Raw genomic sequence first — 14,247 nt, 5'->3', positions numbered from 1 at the left:
GAGAAACTCGAAACGGACTGCTGAGCTATAAAATCTAAGTTGGAAACGTCACTGAACATATCCACGTGCAGCGAAATCAAAACCGATTAAATTGATTTCAATATTTTAAGTTCAAATTAAGACCGAAATTTCGAAAGGGATATTTTGAAGATCGAATTTTACATTATTTTGGTTTATTCTATGATAATAATATTGTTTAATCTACCTGAATTCAAATTATTGTTTGGTTTACTTTTTGCCTGAACAGTAATTGAAGCTGCACGTACACAGCGGGTTTAATCATTACCACACTGAACAGGTGATTGGTTTCGTGTAGATCTGAACCACTTTCATTGTTAGACGTCTAATTGAAATATTCAGGAGCAGTAAACGGTAGTTACACGTGCCTTGCCTATGTTTTTTGTTCCTGCTTAGTAAAAGGCGCAGACTTGCAATAAGGAAAAGGCAAGACATAAATGTTGACCGAGACAAAAATTACAATGCAAACACTTTCATCTGATAAGAGCATGCTGCTTAGAAAATCCTCTTCAAATGGTACCAGCTAGTTACGTTACAGTTGATGTTAGCCTGAGACCTATGAACATAATTAACCGAGAAATAATATTAATGTACGCATAAAGTGTGAGGCGTTATGTAAAGCTCGCAAAAGGTCACGGAGCACTGCTCGCAGCCTTCGTACTTAATATTCATGTTTGGCAGTTCGTCAAGTTGATGATGTTTTCTCTAATCGCGCTTGACAATCGACATCATTTCTAAGATCGTAGTGTAACGACAGGCGGTGTATCGGCCTCGATTCACCCCACTGTCTCCGTAGTTTCCATTTGCAATAGCAAAAAGTTGTGAACGGTGGAGCGTCGTCGGGCGGGGCGACATCGAGTGCCATTACGGGCAGCTAGTGCAGGCGGGCCCGGCCCCGGCGCAGGCGCTGCACCGCTCGCGCCCGCAGCGGAGCGCGCGCGCAGGGGTGGGCAGGCCTACGCTAGCGGTGAGGTTTTAATGATACATTGTTGGTCGCAGACAGGGGAACGGTTCGCGATATTGAGAAGTTCTTGCGTGCTGACTATGCCGACGCACTGCGCCCGCGCACACCGTTATCCTATTTCCTCTCCCTCCTTTATGTTCAACGCATTGTGATTGGCAGTATGTAACTATCGCTACAGTTTACGGTAGTTCGTCAAAGAAACGGCGTTAAACATAACTGCTTTGTATTTTATGTTTTCGCTTTGAATACTATTAGAACTGGAAGCTTATGGCATGTCATTATAGTACTCTAGAATCTAGATAGGTATAAGTACAGGCTCGTATGAGTTTTATCTAGAAAACTGGAGCTTTAATAATATCGATACCATTTTTTTGTATTTTTCAACACCTAATACAATCTTCCAGCAATAAATATGTCAGTCGACCGCTAACCCGCAGGCACTATCATTATTGCTTCTTGATTAAACATTACTTAATAATCCTTTAGTTTATTGATAGCGGCTAGAATAACGGCAGCCGATATGAACTTCAGAATGCATTTGGGATGCGGTTAGGTAACTGCGCTAAAGCACAGTTGTGAGCTAGTCACCTGCCAGAGTGTAGATCATTGATATCATAGTAGCTTTAATAAAAGTTTTTGTCGCTAGCCGCAGACCAAGCATTTTCATTCGACTCACTCTTTTTCTGAGTGGTGTATTATGTACTTTTTTTTTGTTTGTCTTTTTCTTTTAATTTTACTATTTTTTTATCGACGACCAGCATTTCGTAACTAATCCACAAAGATAACATTACATGAGAGCTTTTTAAGAGATACGATTAAGAATTAGGGCATCGCGTAGTCTGATATCGTCGCATCGCCATCTAAAGCTAGGTGTCCTATATCAGGAGATAATTATTTACGAGTACCTAGGAGTGGTCTCTATGTTACATAGATATGTTGTATCTTGGAGCTAGACGTTTCGATATTAAACTCGTTACACCACGGAAAAACTTAGTGAACGAAGATGGGGGAAAAACTTCAATCATAATTTATTTCGTTCAAGTAGGACCGAAAAGGAGATGAAAAGATTTAAATGTAAACAATTTAAACAAGAGGGAAATTTAAACAATACAAAAATGAAAAGAAAAAATACCATTTAATTATATGGGCCATATAAAAGACTACGACTTTACTAGCTTAAACCTACCTATAGCGGCTTAGATCATATAAGGCGAAGGGCAGCGGAATGCATGGAAAATACCCCGACTTACATAGCTGAGAACGTCCGCCCTAGGCTTGCATTGCGTAAATGTTACCAGGTTACCTATTAAACTAAAGATTACATGTTATCATTAGACAACGTAGTTATGTGCTTAAAATGGGAATTACTAAATAAGGTATTACAAGTTTTTTTTTGTCACCAGATCAAGGGGTTCTCATACAATCAACGTTTAATGTTCATTTCGTTTCAATAAAAGGACATAAATTAATTATTTACCGGATACTATCATGTTTAAGAATAAAAATATTTTCTTTCTTTTCCATTTTCTATAACGGTGTTAGGATTTAGATCACAGTGACTGTGGTTGGTCACCGTTTGGGGTCGGTGTCTTGCTTCAGACCACGTCACGTCATACCTGATGTAATGTATCCCGTGTCGGCGAGCCTCATTCCTCAGTAACGAGCGATTAGAATGGACACGAGCCAAGCGGAGATTCCCAAGTACTGCAAGTTTTATAACAATGTTTTAATGTTTTTCAATATCACGCCATGTCTGTGAAAATGGCAAAAATACGATTTGTTAGAAAATTATGTTTTTCTTCTTTTGGCAAATGAGGTAAAATTTCCATTCGTCGTCAAATGTCGAGAGTTTTTCTTCAAACGCAAGCCTTAACAGCTAAATAAATCAAAACGTCTACGAATAGATGGCCATAAAGGTGGCCACAAAAGCCGGAGTTTTAGAGCCCTTCAGAAAGTGTGTCGACGGGGCGGGCCCCTGCCCCCCGCACCCCGCGCCCCCGCCTCGTCACCCGCGCCTCGCTGGAAAACGTCCATGTATGCATTTTATAGTTTTCCGTTGAACTGTGAACGTCATTATTGCGCAGGTACCTCCAGTGGAAGGAGTAATAAACGTACCTACATGGTTTCAAACCCAGCGAAAAACATAAATGACGTTTCTGCGTGATAGACTGAGTGCACTGATTGCCGCATTGTGTTGTATGCTACAATGTCATCAGGGAATGCGATCCCCGTTATCATGTCATCACGATCTATTTGAACATACCTTATAGCAACATAAAAAGTAAAATGTTTATGTTTCAAGCACTATCGAAAAACGCTTCCGTTATGTCATTGGAAGTGCATCAAGTAAAAAAAGGCGTATTTCACCGTAGGCCATTCAGGGGCTATTCTTTAAAAAAAACCTCAGCACGTCGATACTCTATGCTGCGCTGGTCATCACTAATTGATATATTAGTCCCACTCGGGCATAAATCTAATCAAGACCTTAGATTGTAGTAGAAACTATTAGTAGTTACTTACGAAAAGTTATTTATTTCAAACTAGGGAAAGCTTATTTTTTATTGATTACAAAACCATGTTCCTTGACATTCGCGGTTTTACAACTATTGCTAATAATGTCATTGACATTCTTTTGGACCGTTTATGTTTTTGCAAATCTGCGAGATTATAGAGTTAGAGGTACTCATAAACATTCATGGATGCAGACTCTTGAAAAAAAAACTGCAGCCGTATCACAAACATCTTACCTACTTGAAAACAGTAAAAGAGGAAAATGATGCAATAATAAATACTCACTAAAAAGACATTTCTGTCCACATTCCAACATTCCTATAATAGTGAATGTAGTAAAGCTTCACATACCTTTAAAAGCCTACACTTACAATTTCAACCAATAAGTCACAGTTAGAGTTCATTGGAATTAATACCCCGGCCGGAGGGCAGTGTTGTTGGCCGAAGAGGTGAGGGGGAGGGAAGGCAGGAGGGGAGGGGCATGTTGCGCAACGCATTACAATAACGCGACGCTACGTGCTGCCAGCGCCCGCGCAGCCGGGGTCACACGTTTCGGGGAACACTCGCACTCTAACTTACACCTCAACAGGGTTGCTATTCAATTAATGTGATCACGCAAGACAGGCGCATCACTGCTAAGTACCTAACTGTTGACGACAGCGTAACTGTTAATCGAATGGCAACACTGGACTTTGAGAATTCATGAAATTAACTTTAACCTACACTGTTAGGCAGTGTTTAAGTTTGTATCAATACAAGTAAGATCTCTACTCATTACTTAGTCAAACATTATCCGCTGCTAATAACACTCGCAGAGGTGTGACAAAATACACCCACTTGATTAAGACATGACGTTTAATAAGCAAGTATACGTCAACAAAAATCTTAATGGAGTCCTAATTACAATTTAATTTTCCGTCGGGCAGAAAGGCAGAAACTAGTTTGCGAGTGTAATCAGCCCTAATATATTGAATGCGCAGTAAATGAGTAAAAGTAAGTATGTTGATTAAGTTTAATACGTGGAGTGATTGAGTCCTTATCATTTTATTGTTATCACGTGTTTGGATCAGGATCCGGGAGACGATAGTCGTGACCTTTGCTTTATCAATGAGCAAAGGATTTGATTTGCGTGATTGGTCCAATATAAGTATCAACATTGAGTTGAGAATAATGTTGAACTTATAATAAGTATTTGAAATATAGGTACCTATGAAACAATTGTTTGGTCCTTCCGGTCCTTTTACTTAATCATTATCTCAGAAGCTGTGTCTCAGAAAGTACTCAGAGTGTACTTTGGCTCATTTTCGAGCAGCACCTTACTTTAAGTAAGTAGGTTGAGATCCTGATATTTGACAAACGAAGAGCAAGAGCTTGCCGTGAGCTGACTCTTCTTTATGATGCCTAGTTGTGGCATTATAGACGCATAAAAAAAAATACAGACAAACAAAACCAATAAGGATCCTGTCATCGCAACATCTCTATTGGGTGGCAGGTTGTTTGAGGCATTTACGATTGAGAGGAGCTTGCTATTTTTAGATTGTCGTTAGGTGCCAAAACATTTTAGTCATGTAATAGAGAAGCAGCCAGTATTCCAGCTGTCCACGCAAGGATGCGCGGGCGACGCGCGTTTCTTTTTAGAAAGTGGCACGTGTCGGGGTTGTTCACCCTACGCGATCCGGGTCAGGCGCGCCCCCCGCGCCCCCTGCCCGCGCCCCCGCGCCTGCCCCGCGCCGCGCGCCCGCACCGCGCGCCTAGCTACGTACCTCACTTGATGTGAGTGTACTAGTCCTTGATAAGGGAACTTCATTGACACCATAATCCAGAACCGGGTCAGCGGATAAGGCACTCCTTGACGCGCCCATCGGCGCCGGCGCAGGACCACGCCGCCGCTGCGCGCCGTAACGTGTGCGAGTGCGAAAATAGATAATATATGCTAACACATACCAAAGTCACGTAAATATACACGACTTACGTAATAATAACACGTACGTTAAATAAAATCAAGAGAACAGGTTCAGTTATGTAACGACTTTAATAAACTAAATGTAAGTGAGTAGGTACTAACAAACAATAAACTTAGTTTATTAAATAAATTTACATAAATTATACAACAGTAGACGCTAACATTGTAGCTGAATTAATTTATTGCCTATCAATTAATTAAGCCGCTGAGGTAATTACATGCGTATCGGTAATAATTATAAGTGTAAGTACTTAGCAAGTAGGTTACATTAACTTAATGTACAATTTATTTGTAATTCCGTAGAAACGCATATCCTAATGTGATGAGCGCGCAAATTTATCGCTGTCATATAACATTACGTTGCATTAAAACAATTAAATTTAAATCTAATTATGTGATATCCCATACTAAGCCGAGGCATCGTCATTATCAGCACTTGTGGTGTTGTCCGTCGGTGCAGCAGAACTCCTTGCCAGCCGAGAAGCTGGTGGGGGTCCAGTCACCGCCGCAGTTCTTAATGAAGAGGAAAGCCTTCTCCCGGTGCACGTCGCGCTCCACCGCGCCGCAGATCACAGGCCCAGCTCGGGGCAGGTACTTCAGGATCTAAAAACGTAATCAATCCTTCTTGAAGACTAAAAACATACATATGTAGGCACCGTCTGGACTCTAGAGTATGATTTTTGCTGACAAAAAGCACGGAGAATAACACGTCAAAGTAGTATTTTTAGGAGTTCGTAAACGCACAGGCTTAGTGACGGTGATAGATTCAGGGCATAAGTAGCTTGGACCCACAGCACTTTAAAATGAATAAAAATGAGGTTTTGGTAAAAAGAGCCGAAAGATTTTTGTGTTATAGTTTCATCTGATCTGAACTGCTTTAAACTGAAATTATCCGATAGTTAAGTAGGTACACATTTGGTAGCTTCATACATACAAAATAGTTTGTTACTATTGTCCGTGTAACTGCAGTTGGTGAAGAAAGCTTAATATATATTATTTTCTTTTTCTGACATTGATGCATCACTGATATCCAGCAAGTATTTCCCGTTAACCTTCATTATTCATTTGATTCGTATTGTTATGATAGTTGGCGACGAGTATGCAGTGACCTCCACAACGCGGGCTAATTGCAAGGCGACAGTGTAGGGCCGTCAGGACTAAATTACTACGATGTTTACTTGTGCAAAATACATATACGTGCAAACAAAACGATTATGTCCTTAACAAACGTGTCTAGAAATATTTTACGGCCATCAAACATTGTAGTTTAATAGTTTCGTACAACACGAAGTGTAACCATTTATTTTCTCCTTAAGTGCTTATTTTTTTTGCGCATTTTCTATTACTTTGAACAGTTTATAGAATCGGAGTCTTATAATAGATATAACATCGAAACGATTGAATTTGTGAAGGTCCAAGACATTAAACGACTCCCACATTAAGGAGTTGAATCCTTGTATCACACTAACATTAAAGTCACATGCACGAACACACCCAGACACAGACACCAGACACCCATTTCTGGATAATGCTTGTTCTACTCGGGGATCGAAGCCGCGACACGTCGCTCTCAGTGGGTTTTGCGTGTGGAGTCAAATCGTTACGTGCCACACTAATTGTGACTAGTCAACGTACAGCTTATCATCATTTATAGACAAAAAATCAGGGTTCAGAGTAAAAAAAACAGGCAAGTGACGGATGAAAAACAATACTTAATCAGGAGTACAAGTATTACTAACCACGTCAAGACATCTGCTGATGCAGTTCTTAAAGCCGCCAGTGCCGCAGGGCAGGCTCGGGGAGTCGGTGTCATAGGTGACCACTGGATCCCCTGAAGGCGGCCCGCGAGGTTTGCTGCGCCTGTTCTTAACGCCCACCTGCCCGGATAAGAACACCCCACACTGGCACGGCTCCAGCTGGAAACAAGACAAACTCAATCATTTAAAATCTCTTGGAACTTGCCTATCTGACCTCCTCAACCTAGTTACCTGGGCAACACGATAATCCTTGGTTAGACTGGTTGTCTGACTTTTCCAGCTTCAGACTACCATGTAATAACTGTCCAAGATGTAGGAATAACAGCCGGGTCCCACAATTTAACGTGCCTCCTTAAGCACGGAGGAACGATGGTCACCAACCGCGTCAAGCATGTGATCAATTCACTTATGCGGCTATTTAGGCAATATATAAGTACTAATTCAACATAGTTTTTCTGAGTAGTCATAGGTAAGGTAACCATCGTTACATTCAATCATAGTAGGTACTAATGTCAGCGAAACCTTGACTTCATCACAAGCCAGAGTTGTGTGATATAAAAACTAGTAGCGTAATGATAATCACAGGTCGTTATGATACTACCGAAAGTAATTACCTTAGTATGTACCTACATAAGATTACGCACTTAAAGTACCACTTGCTGACTAAATAAAAGAAGGTGATTTATTATTATATGGTTGATGTCGTAATTTTTACAAAGTCCATAATTTCTACTTACTATGTTCTTTTATCGATTTCTTAGTTTTAGATTTTAAAACAGTTTATTGGCTGACATAGGGTTTAAGTTTATTATTTAAAAAATGGGCATACATATTTTTAACTAAAAATTAAATAAAGTGAATCAAAACCGGTGCTTCTATCGCGTAGGTTAAACGACGAAAAATTTAATTAAACTTAAAAACACCTACATAAAATATCTAATTACTTACCTCAATTTATGAGCCGACAATGATACACAGTTATCGACTTAGATATTGCATTTATTGAAGAGAAATTCAAAAGCATTTTAAAAATGAAAATATTTGGGACACAGTTAGCACACGCACCCATTTACACCTACCCCATTTAAGTCTCATTACGTATTGTGGAACGAACTAAAAAGGTAGTCGGTGAGCACAGATATAAGAAAGGAGTCCATGAGAGTTTCCCACGCTTACGATAATATTAGAATGATAAAAACACAAAATAAACTGTATCTTACCTCCTCCAACTCGTCGTCATAATTAACTTCTTCCTCCGAAGGGACGCTTACATAATCTTCTCGTTTGGTTTTCCGTTTGCCTTCAGTAACTGTTAGATATAGGCAGACGGCGAGAAGCAACCAGTAATGACTCCCACGCATTTTGATAGAAGGCTACCTGCGAAATATTTCATGTTTGTTTTTTAACACTAGGAACCTACCTATTTTATTATATCAATAATATGACCCTGCTTCTAGTTGCTATATTCTGAGATCTGCGACTTTGAAAAGGGTACATTAAGACACAAAAACAACTAACTTCAGTCAAACTTGACTGCATAAAATTGATTTTAAAGAATTATTATACCGTTCGATCCTTCTGGATCCGTGTGAGCATGTCTCTACATTAAAAGCTTTAAAATTAGAAGGAATAATTTGAGTTATTTCAATAACCTCATCTCTACTATGTACCTATAAAAGGACACTTGATGAATTAAAACCAACATTTTAATTAAATTGAAAAGATAGACTGAAAATAGTAAGGAACGCTAACTTCTAACCAAAGAAACGATTACGAACAAAACTGTTTATTGCGTCTAGCACATAACAAAATCCTACTTTGGTCGAGCTTAGCTATAAAATATTTAATAGCTATTCAGTCCAAACATGAAGTGCCTACTGTAGGCAAATAACTTAGGAGAGTAAGTGCCCAGCAGAATCGAGGACGCGTAAAATGAATGGCAGGATATTACTTACGTATTAAATCTTCGGATGCCCAATTATATTACCGTGGTTGGCGTTGGCTTACTTGCTTAGTACCATTTACACAATTTTTTCGACTCACATCACTCAGAAATAAACAGCTAACTGTTATCTGAACCACTAAAGTATTGTATATAAACCATTTATCCCCATTCTGGTCCACAAAATAAATTGAAACCTCAGCATTACACTGAGCAGAAAAACGTGTCTAGAAGCTGTTGTTTGAATTGACGTGAAAAAATCTACTCTTTCTGTATAATATATACGTGATAATTTGTTTTGAGATAAGATTTATCTCAATCAAAATACAAGGAATTTAATGTACTGACAATGTACATTAAAACGAATGAGATTTTTTTTTTTTACAGGAGCGCGTTTTTTATGCAATGTTATGAATTTGAAATTCCAGAACCTGCTTACCTTCTATTTCTACCGAATTGGTTACTTTACCTAAAAGCTTTCGAAAGATCGGTAAAAATAAAATGTATTATGGTATATAATTTATAGCATGGTACAAATTCAATATTTACAATCCGTAATAGCACATTGGATATGACGACGGCTCAACATTCAGAAATAAGTTGTGAATTTAATTTTTAGTTATACAAATATGTGTAAACTATTTTTTTGTTCCGGCTTGTGACTCTTTTTAAGAATATAATATGAATTTAAGCGTTTATATATGTTTAAATTCATATTTAGGAGACATTGAAAAAGGAAGTTGGTGCTAATTGTTCATTTTGATTCGGACATTTACGCGACGAAAAGAACTTCACTTATCTCCTATATTTTTCGTGTTCCATTACATCAATATATATTAAATTAGTTAACAATGAAAAATATCCCACTTTAATTCCTCCATTACATTATACATTTAAGTACTTCTATACCTTTTAATGTTTGTCAATAAAAAAATTGCATTAACTGGGCAATTCATCACTACAGCAGGATATCAATAGGGAATTAATTAAAAACCGAAGTAATACAATGCCGTTTTATTATCTACTTTATTATTCGAAGTACTATCAGACGAAAAATTGACAAATATAATTTCACAGATCAGGACTATGTACCATAACGATAACAAATCATTATGTACCTATAACACTTGCCAAAACCACTGCATGTTTTAACTAGTTAATTCACAGCCTTTCCAATAAATAATATTTTTATTACACAAAATACTGAAGCAAAGTCGTCTAGCATTACTCTTAATAAAATTTGAATGACTAACGCTATAATATATAACTCTAGAAATATAAAGCATTTTAAGCACAGTATAAGATGAAATATTATAGAAAAGCCAAAATAACTCAAGAAACATGTTAGTGGTTAACTGCACATCCAGATATAAATAAATGGAACAAAGAAAAAAAACACAAAAAACAGGCAAATGTTTAATAAAAAAAAACATGAATGTAACATTCAAGTAAAAAGGAGGCTGGTAAAACAAAACAAAAATATTACATGCAATAGTAAAGTGATAAAAAAGCTGTGTTGGTTGGTGATAACTAGGTCACATTTGATGTGACGCAAGGAAAAAACGAATAAAATAAAAACAACACATTTCTACTAATAAATAACAGAATACCTAAGTAAGATGTAATCAGCGTATCTCTAACATCTAACTTACTAGCGGTAAATAACAAGATCAAGAAAGTTAATAAAAAGGAACGGTGGCATACAGTACTAATCACTACAGTTATAATTGCTTCACTTCTAATAAAGTTGCCTTTTCCAAACATTACATCAAAACAAAATTATTTTATGTTCATTCATAAAATTTATGTCATAATGTATGAACATCATTAGCACAATAAAATATTATCACATTATATGTAATAATTAAAAATATTATGCAACCAACAGCAACTGCAGTTATCTAGCAACAGATCTATAAAGGTGCATCCACAAACAAAATTGTTTTGTTGAGCAATATAAAAAAACATTTCCAAGTTATCAAAATTCAATAATAAAGTTATGTTTTAGTGGGCATGTTACTTCATAGAGTTAAAGAATGTTAGGTAGTGTTTGTGTTGTTTCCTGTTTTTGCAGAAAAAGTAATTATGTTGTGGATGCACCACTACAAAGATACAAAGAAAAAATTATCATGATTATACCAATAGCCAACTAGCATGAAGCTTTTGCATCCTATCTCTATACTCTATAATACATAAACTATGATGTTTCCAGCTAAATGTCTGTCTTGGGCCTTCCTGCATACATTGAAGTTAATGTTTGGTTAATGTCTTTAGGTCAAAACATTACAAAGCGCACACATACTAATCATGCTAGAGGGCACTAAATAAAGACATTTCATGGTAAGAATTTCCGACTGACTATGACTGTATAAAGGTGTAAAAATTATGCCAAGTTGTTACTTTTTTAGAGAATGAATGGCAAGATTAAATCACAAATAGTCTCAATATGGTTCTTATGATGCATTTCAATTAAAGTTTACTTGATAGGACACAAGAGTATCACTTGTACAGACTCATAAAAATGTGGCAATATTCATATCTCAAGTATGTTAATATCAGTCTTAATTAGTTATAGACTATGAAATTGTATAATAATGGACATTCAATGGACAGATACAAGACATAACTGCAGCATGCTTGGTGTTATTGCTCAATATCATATTATAACTACCTTGTAGGTAATAAGTTATCTAATTAAAACTAAATACTTGTACTTTACAGTTTATATAATTTGATTTTATTGATTTCATGAATTTATTGGCACATAAGACAGACTATCATTAAACTTTCCAATAGATCTCGTAATAAATCTAATCATAATTTTCAAAGATTTCATAGATCAAATGCAATACAGTATCTCTTAAGGTTTCTCTTCACTATCATTACTTAACACTATGAAATAAGTTATTAATAAAATTAACTTAAATCTTTAACAGTCTTTGGCTAACATGAGTTTAGCCTCACCTTCAAACACAACCTTCTTTTCCTCCTCAACAATGCAATAAAATTTCACTTTGAGGATCTTTCTCACATCAACTAGTTCTACACTTATAGTTAGTTTCTCCCCGACAAAGCACTTGTTGGGGAATTTCATAGTTTGTGAAACCAGCACTGTGCCTGGACCTGGCAAGTGAGTGCCAATCAGTCCTGCCACCAACCCATTCAGTAGTGCCCCATGCACTATTGGCCTTTTGTTACCATTGTTTTGATGCAAATAATTATGGTCGCTCGTCAGGTTTGAGAATGCATCCAAATCTTTCTGAGTCAATGTTTTTTGTATGCGGATTTTATCTCCTGCCTTAAAAGCTGTGTTACTGAATGTTGTTGTATGAATCTTACATATCTTCTGATAGTTTTTATTGTTTACAACAATATAAGGGAACCTGTTGGACAGCATTTTGTTCATTTTTAAGATTTACTTTTATTTATAACTGCTCCTGGTCACTTGTACAGCAGACATCTTGCAAAAATATGGTAGCCAGGTTAACTAGTCTTTTATCATTTGACTTTTGTATATCAGAAATGCGTTGGACAACTTCAGCAGTGCTTAACTCTGTTCTAATTTGATTGTTATTGAGATATAACAAAGATGTGATTGTGTCTGCTAAAATGTTAATGTTCTCCAATTTCAGCAATGCAACAAGAGGCTTCAGTCCAGCATGTGTTATTATATAGTCAGCATTCAATGGATCTGAAAACAATGGCATGGAAGATTAGTCGTTGGTACATTATAATGTAAATGAACACTTATTTATCTGCAAATAATTATTTCTTCAGCCACAGACTTCCTATATTTGAAGGCTAATCAATAAATGTAAGATGTTTATTCACTAAAAAGTCATAACAGAATATAAAATCAATTGTATAATTGTGTAGATTATGCAACAGAGGGTTAGCTCAACTCATTTGATTAGTCCCAGGGAAAAACATATTATTACATAATTTCAATATATTCGTTAGTAGAGTTATTAATTTTATTAATTAATTACTTACCACAGCACGAATTGCAGATTCCAGCTACAGCAAAATGCAGAAGTTGATGATTGTTCTCATTCTTCACAACATATAAAAATATGTCTAGGACACCAACATTTCTGATGTACTCGTAATTAATGGGATCATAAGCAAAATTGGCCAAATTTGCTAGAACCTGGCATTTAGCATCTGAAAATAGTTATACGTAAAATTATTGCGTGAAATAACATTGAGACATTGGCAGTACAAATCTTATATTTCTGCGTTTCACTAGTAAACAATAGTATTAATTATTGTGAATCTACGATTATAATATTTTTTGGAAAGTCGGATACTTTAGAATAAGTTATTTACCATGCAATGTCGAATTCAAATATTCATCCACTAGGAGAGACAAGAAGGTTTCGCGATCAGTCCCATTTTCAGGAGTACGTTTCAAAAGTTGAGCTCTGTTACTAAACATTGAAAGATAACATTGGGTAATACACAATTTAATTTAGCAATATATCATTTTTACTAAAATTCCGCGCGCGACTTATTGACATTGTAGTAAATTACAGTCCAGGTCCACCATCTTAAATTCTTCATTCTTGTGACATAAATATTTCTTTTGTTGTTGCGCTAATTCACAGATGAAATACAGAAAAGTATTGTTAGCGACAAGAAGTTACAATATATCGTTTTACTATTAAATAAATCGTAATTTGACTATTATTCGTATACATAAACAGTGGAACAAAAATGCTTAAATTTTTTATCTTGGTTTAGGTATAATAAGACTTAACAACAAGAACTAAACTCTGCTTTATTGTTATTAATCTGTGGCTGTACTGACAAGTGACAGCAGCAGTGACCAGTTTTTGGTAGAATGGAAAGAAAGGAGCGGTTAGACCTAAAAAATACGACAACAGGACTTCATCAACTGAATTGTAAAGTGTGATGTTTTAAAATTTTTAAATAGTTAAATCGTTATAGTTACGTAAACATCAAGAACTCACTGATAGGCTAAACCATTCAATCTCAAGCACCCGCTTTTAGTTGGCACTCTGATCAACTTTGATTTAATGCAAAATTACTTAATTATTAACTGATTAAAACCATAAATTCGTCTCTTTTT

The 14,247-nt window shown here is 36.4% G+C and overlaps 2 protein-coding genes across 2 annotated transcripts; both read right to left on the bottom strand.

The window, feature by feature from the left end:
- Nucleotides 1-5,502: 5,502 nt before the first annotated feature.
- Nucleotides 5,503-9,498, bottom strand: LOC113492768 (follicle cell protein 3C-1). Its single transcript, XM_026870425.1, has 4 exons — nucleotides 9,169-9,498; nucleotides 8,434-8,590; nucleotides 7,196-7,372; nucleotides 5,503-6,059 (listed from the first exon to the last, which is right to left on the bottom strand). The coding sequence occupies exons 2-4, from the start codon at nucleotides 8,572-8,574 to the stop codon at nucleotides 5,886-5,888; spliced, it is 492 nt and encodes a 163-aa protein (XP_026726226.1). The 5' UTR covers nucleotides 8,575-8,590; nucleotides 9,169-9,498; the 3' UTR covers nucleotides 5,503-5,885.
- A 2,746-nt stretch (nucleotides 9,499-12,244) lies between these two features.
- LOC113492767 (armadillo repeat-containing protein 7) lies at nucleotides 12,245-13,931 on the bottom strand. The gene is made up of 3 exons (XM_026870424.1): nucleotides 13,485-13,931; nucleotides 13,149-13,319; nucleotides 12,245-12,846 (listed from the first exon to the last, which is right to left on the bottom strand). The coding sequence occupies exons 1-3, from the start codon at nucleotides 13,591-13,593 to the stop codon at nucleotides 12,581-12,583; spliced, it is 546 nt and encodes a 181-aa protein (XP_026726225.1). The 5' UTR covers nucleotides 13,594-13,931; the 3' UTR covers nucleotides 12,245-12,580.
- Between the last annotated feature and the right edge of the window lie 316 nt (nucleotides 13,932-14,247).

This window comes from Trichoplusia ni, chromosome 4 (assembly GCF_003590095.1).
Source record: "Trichoplusia ni isolate ovarian cell line Hi5 chromosome 4, tn1, whole genome shotgun sequence".
Lineage (NCBI taxonomy): Eukaryota > Metazoa > Arthropoda > Insecta > Lepidoptera > Noctuidae > Trichoplusia > Trichoplusia ni.
Note: the sequence above shows the minus strand (reverse complement) of the source record. Positions and strands in the feature narration are given on the sequence as shown.

What these genes read in the sequence shown, in the direction of transcription:
- LOC113492768 (XM_026870425.1), bottom strand. Translation starts at nt 8,574, where the DNA reads ATGCGTGGGAGTCATTACTGGTTGCTTCTCGCCGTCTGCCTATATCTA. An exon ending in ATGACGACGAGTTGGAGGAG is followed by an intron (nt 7,373 to 8,433) that starts GTAAGATACAGT and finishes TCTTGTTTCCAG; the next exon opens with CTGGAGCCGTGCCAGTGTGG. An exon ending in TCAGCAGATGTCTTGACGTG is followed by an intron (nt 6,060 to 7,195) that starts GTTAGTAATACT and finishes TTACGTTTTTAG; the next exon opens with ATCCTGAAGTACCTGCCCCG.
- LOC113492767 (XM_026870424.1), bottom strand. Translation starts at nt 13,593, where the DNA reads ATGTTTAGTAACAGAGCTCAACTTTTGAAACGTACTCCTGAAAATGGG. An exon ending in TTTGAATTCGACATTGCATG is followed by an intron (nt 13,320 to 13,484) that starts GTAAATAACTTA and finishes AACTATTTTCAG; the next exon opens with ATGCTAAATGCCAGGTTCTA. An exon ending in AATCTGCAATTCGTGCTGTG is followed by an intron (nt 12,847 to 13,148) that starts GTAAGTAATTAA and finishes CATTGTTTTCAG; the next exon opens with ATCCATTGAATGCTGACTAT.